Consider the following 6,000-nt stretch of genomic DNA (forward strand, 5'->3'; position numbering starts at 1 on the left):
TCACAAGGAGGGCCATAAATTTCTCTTGGTTAAAAAATGCACCAGGCCAGCACACTTGGATTTCCCTCCAGCTTATGTGCTTCCAGCTAAGGCCAGGACATCTGTTTCAGCTAAGCAAACCTGTTGTGAATACTGAAGGCATGTGAACTATCCAACCAAAAACCTGGCTTCAAAATCTGCATTCCTATAATCCGCTGCGATCTCAGCATCGCTCCACATAGCCTTGATCCAACCGATAGGAAAGAGCTACCTCATCAAACTGGTAAAAAAACAAACTCGAAAAGCACCAAAAGGACAGCGAGAAAAGGCTGCTCAGGAAAGGAAAATGCAGCACGAGAAACCCGGTGCTCTTCTGTGCCAGCTGGTGCAAGGATGCTCCCAAATCTGCGCAGCTTTGTCAGGTTTATGCCCCAAAGCGAGCAGCCTGCAACCTTGCTGCCCTTCGCTGTCACCAGCGCGCAGACACAGCAGCACTGAGGAGTTGCCGCTGCTGCTGGCGAGCACAGGGCTTGGCGCCGCGCTTATCGTTTTGCTCTGGATAAATTCTGCCGTCCTGCTTCCCCTCTCTCCCAGGGACGCGCACTTCCTTCCCCAGATGCTCCTTCTTGCGGACTAACTCCAGCCGCATTCCACTTGAGGGGGCAGGAAAGGGGCAGAAAAAGCTTCCAAACTCCAGAGAAACACAAATCCTCCCAAACACCTCGCACCGTCACCAGGCCACCGGGCAGGAGGCCAGCACAGCTCTCCCTTCTCTCCCCCAGACAAAGGGAACGCGAGGAGCCAGCCGAACGCCGGTGCCCCGGGGGAGAGCCGAGCTCCCAGGGAGGTGAAATCGCTCCGAGCTTTTCAGCTAGGAAGACGAAAAATTTCGGCAGATCGGTGCAAAAAGCAACCGGCACCAGCTGCTGGGGAAGGCAGTGCGTCTGCCCAGCCCCACACCGTCCTCCCCAAGGAGCCGGACTTCAGGCGGGGGCTGGCACCGAGCGGGGCCGCCGGCTCGGCAGCGCCCGGCCTCCAGGTGCTGCCCCCACCGGGAGCTCCCCGCCGAGCCAAGCCGCGGTCGGTCCTCAAGAGCCACGGAACGCGCCCGGAGCCGGCGGCCGGGCCCGAGCCGTGATTCCGGGGCCCGCCCGTCTCCCGGCGGGATCCCGGTGCCCGGCTCCTCCCGGCCTCGCCCGCTGCTGCTCCCGGCTCCCGGCCGGGGTCCCTCGCGGCCCCGTCCCTCAACAGGTGGAGCCGCCGCCGCCGCACTCACCTCTCCGCCATGGCCCCCGCGGCCGCGCCAGCACCGCCCGGCTCTGCCCGCACGGGGCAGGGCGTGAAACCCGAGCCCGCGCCTCGCCCCGCCCGGACCCCCGGCCGCTCCCCGGGTCCCTCTGCTGGGGGCTGCGGGACCCAACCGGGCCGGGCCGGGCCGGGCGGGGCGGTGCGGGGCCCGCGGGCCGAGGGGAGCCCCTGGCGGCGGCTGAGGGCGCTCCGCGGCCCGGCCCGGCTCGGCTCGGCGAGGGTTTGGGGAGCCGGCTGGTGCCAATGAGCTACGGGACCCGCCGCCCCCGGTTGTGCTTCAAAACGAAGCTCCGCAATTAACCCGAGTCGCCTTTTCCACCAGGGGACAAGAATCTCCTGCGGGAAACGGCTGAAGTGTGCAGGGCTGAGGCACGCGTAGCCCCCAGAGGGAAATTCTGCTCCCCTGAGCACCGGCCAGCACAGGCGGCGTGAGGATGGGGAGGTCGGGAGTGCAGCCGTGCTGCATGAAGGCCTCTGTGGCCTTTGTGGTGGCAGGATGCATGTGAGGATTTAACTCCAAGTGTTTCTTTAAACAAACACATTGGTGGGAACAACAAAAGGAGTCTGAAATCAGGATAAAGCAGCTCAAATGCTTACATCTGTTAAGATGAGGACTTTCTGTGTCTATCAGTGTCCTGAGCACAGTGCAGTCTGGATGAGGCTGTGCAGAGACACCAGGCATGTCCCCGCACCGGGAAGAGGCAGAGCCCTGCACCAAATACCCCCAAAAGCCTTCGACATGAGTACTCCGAAGAAACAAGCTGTACACTGAAGGACAGCCCTGCTCAGTCAGCTCAGCCTTCTGTCAGCCACCCATTCGGACAATGTCACCTGGCACAGTGACAGCAGAGCCCACACCACAGGGGCTGCTGCAGCACTCCCAATGCATTTTGGACAGTGTCTTGTTCTTACAAACGAGGAGAAACCTTCCTCAGGGGGTTCCTGAGGGAACTTCAGGCCCCTCTCACTGTGGGTGTGAGACTTGGCAGATACCAGGTGGATTTTGTCACTAGCAACGTGAGTTTTGGGCTCTGTCACACAGCATGGCAAATTTCTGATACAGCCAGAAATGTGTCCACGCAGCTTGTTAATCACAGCATACCCCAGGCAAGTCTGCCGGTGGAGGCTCTGCACAGAGGGATCCGGCCCTTGCAGTGCTCTCTCACAGACACCGTTTTGGCACTGCTGAATAACTTTGGAGTAACTTAATCCAAAGACACTCATGCGAAGTCCCCCTGTACTTGTAAATAACAAATAGAGAGACAGTGAGATCATGGCCGCGGTGCTTATGGGCTGGACACATGTCAGGGATGGGAGAGCGGGGCCCCGCAGCAGCAAAGCCCCCAGCAGGGTGCAGTGAGGAGGTGGCTGGTGGCAGCACAGGGCAGGGGCTGGGGAGAGGCTGAATGCTGCAGGCGGTAAAACTTGAGGATCAGGGTTTAAACAGGCAGAGGAGAAAAACAGGAGTTAAAGTAGGTCTGCACTGGAAATGGAAGTTTGCTGGTGTAGCTCTAAAATGTGGTTAAACTGGCAGCGTTCCTTGCGGAGATGCAGATGCTATACGCCTTTGCCAATAAAGGCTGTACCTGTCCTCTGAGGGACACAGCAAATCTGTGAAAATGCTTACAGCAGCCTGACGGCCTCTGTTCAAGGGCTGTTGTAGATTTAGACTCAGTGTGTAAAAATGTTAACACTCTGTTTGACTTTGCTGTGCTGGCAAGAGCCCTTAGGCAGACTGCAAATAGCAGCTGGGGACATGGGAGGTCACAAGAGCCCCAGTTTCAGGGACCCCGAAAAGAAGTGACCCAATGAAGTGCACAGGGGGCTGGCTGCAGGAGGGACCAGATAAGAATTCATGTTTTTCTGTGATGTTGTCATTTTATTGGGCTTATTTCACTATGCAATGATAATGTGTACGCTATTTCCAACCTACCCCCCTAACAGGCTTCAGGAAGAGCATTAGTAACTCCATTACTGAGCTGCTGGGGCATTGTGGCTGAAACTCTTGGGATGTGCTTCTGCACACAGTGCTCTACGCCCTGCCATGGTCACTTGGTCCTGCTCCCCTAGCCATTTGCTGCCTCCTTGCTCTGAGACCTCCTCTCTGAGACTAGCTTCAAGCAGAGCTGTGGGAGCACAGCTTCCCATCACTGCATGACCCAGTTGCCTCTCCCAGGGGAAGGTGGCACCAGCGTGCACAGCACCCCCAGTTCATGTGATGGGAGAAGTCTTCTCTCTCGAGGCCAAAGCAGATTCCTGGAGGTACTCAGGGTTGTAGGAGATACACTAAGATGACACCTTCAGACCAGCCCAACTCATGGGCTAGCAGGTGTTTTACACAAAGTCATGCAAATAAAGATCAAGGAAACAAATATGAAGGCAGAACCTCCCACCAGAAGATGGTCATGTACCCGCTGGCACCAAGGACACAACTTCACCACTGGTAGATGATGGCTGAGTGAAAACGGATTAACTACCAGACACTATAGCTGGGTTTGTGAGGCTGTGGCTTGCACACGCGTGCAGAGCCGTCAGACCAAGGTCATTCTCTTTGGGAGAGCCACGTGGATGTGAACTGCATGTGTGCATTGACTGAGGGAGGAGGACAGAGATCATGGAGGGGAGGAACAGCTAAGGGGAAATGCCTCGTTTGTAGGACCTGTGCAGTGACTTTCTCAGAGGCTTTCACTGTGCAGGCTTCATGGGCAGAAGAATACTTCTGCCTGGTGCAATAGCACCAGTGGGTGAGTAACACTGTGACACATAGATGGGAGATCAAGGCAACCAGCCATGGTGCCTCCCATTAATACACCAAAGACAGCAGCAGGAGGGAAATGTGCAGTGTCTGTAATAGTCTTTGAGAGCATGGCAAAGACATCAAAGCATCTCCAAGAACAGAAGGTCATAAACCCCTGGCTCTTGCTAGTCATGGAACCACATTGTCTGTAAGGCGTTGGAAAAAAGAACCTTCATGAATTGTGAGGCTGTGAACACTAGATCACTGCAAGATGAATTAAGAGATGTATGACAGATGTTTCCAGGCCAAAGTATCCCCCTGCTGTCTGTTCATGGCTGAAGGATATTTCCCACAACTAGCACTGAAGAACTGCAAAAAGAGCCAGGTGCCTGAGATCATGCTGAAATTGTTCCTTCAGATGCTCCTCCTGGGTGGAAGAAACTGTGTCTGGAGTCATGCACACAGCCCTCTTTTCATGAAGCTGCTCAGCTGATGAATGTGTGCACACACTGCATGTCAGGAAACTGCAGTGGGAAGACCTCACATGAGGGGTCTTCCTCACCTGTGGGTCTGGAAGAATTGGTGACACTAAAGGTAAGGACAGCTTGGTGTTGTACAGCTGCTGCCCTGCCCACATTTGCAGGGCTGGGGAGATGGGGCAGTACCCAGGCAGAAGTGCCACAGCTGCAAGCTGACCCAGAACACTGTCCCAGAGGTTTGGGCCTGTGGGTACTGCCCTGGCTCTGCCTCTTCTAACAAACAAGACTGCTCAGCCCAGAACCTGTCCAGGTCACTACCAACCCCACGGTGAGTGTCTCCACATACATCAATGGGGTGACTAGGAGCTCCAGTCAGGTGTGAAAGAGAGACTGGTGATACTGGGAGATGATGCCAAGGTTTGGGTGCCTGGGCTTATGGCCAGCTCTGACCTGGTGTGGCTCCAACCTGAGATAAGCCTGCCAGGGCACCAGTGCTGGTGGGAGGCTGAGCTGAGGGATGTCTCATGCTCAGCTCAGGAGGGTCCTCATCCTCAGCACCTGCTGGAATCAGGCTGCAGCAAAGCCTGTTCCAGCCCTGGCGCCTTGCTCTCCCAGCCCACCATCGTCACCTTGGGCCTGCCTCATCACTGTGGACTCATCAGCAATCACTGATGTGGGTTACCACCACAGGACCTGCTCTGCTCCTCTTGCAGGGTGGGACTGTGCCATCAGGTACAGCACTGCCCTGCTGTCACCTCACCCATCCTCTCCTACTGCTCCCCTGCACCATGAGCTCCCACAGCTGGAAGGGGGAGCAGGAGCAGGAAAAAGAGCAGCCTGCTCCTGCCACAGCCCCAACAGCTTTCCAGGCTCCAGGAAGATTCAGTGCCTTGGATGCTCAAGTGCATAACCCAGGGGGTGGGTTACGCCATCTCAGCAGTGGCAGCTCTGCCTCCCATTCCCTTCACTCCCCTTCCATTTCGTGGTAGCTGCAGCAAGTCCCAGCTCTGTGCAGTTCTGTACAGAAGGAGCCAATACTACTAGAAACCATTCAAAGTACTTCCAAGCTACTACAAGTACCTACATGTGAGCAAGATTTCTCACAGTGGGCAGCTCTTTGTTGTTCCAGTAGACATGATAAAATGTTAGGTTCACCGGCGGGTACAGCTTACCCACACAGAATCACAGAATGGCTGAGGTTGGAAGGGACCTCTGAAGATCATTTAGTCCAACCCCCTTACCGAGCAGGATCACCCAGAGCACGTTACACAGGATGGCATCCACATGGGTTTTGAATATCTCCAGAGAAGGAGACTCCACAACCTCTCTGGGCAACCTGTCCCAGTGCTCTCTCACCCTCCCACTAAAGAAGTGCCCCCTCATACTGAGCTGGAACCTCCTGTGCTTTGGTTTGTGCCCATTGCTGCTCATCCTGTCACTGGGCACAATGAAAAAGAGACCAGCTCCATCTTCCCAACACCCTCTCCACAGATATTT

General features: G+C 55.9%; 1 protein-coding gene across 1 annotated transcript in view; it reads right to left on the reverse strand.

The window, feature by feature from the left end:
• Positions 1-1,378, reverse strand: part of LOC309884344 (rho GTPase-activating protein 39-like) — a 50,198-nt gene extending 48,820 nt beyond the window's left edge. The window contains exon 1 of the mRNA XM_082773215.1: positions 1,256-1,378. Within this exon, the coding sequence (XP_082629341.1) occupies positions 1,256-1,266 (11 nt within the window). The 5' untranslated portion in view covers positions 1,267-1,378. The remainder of the gene's footprint in view (positions 1-1,255) is intronic.
• Between the last annotated feature and the right edge of the window lie 4,622 nt (positions 1,379-6,000).

This window comes from Aythya marila (assembly GCF_965140915.1).
Source record: "Aythya marila genome assembly, chromosome: 16".
NCBI classification, from domain to species: Eukaryota; Metazoa; Chordata; class Aves; order Anseriformes; family Anatidae; genus Aythya; species Aythya marila.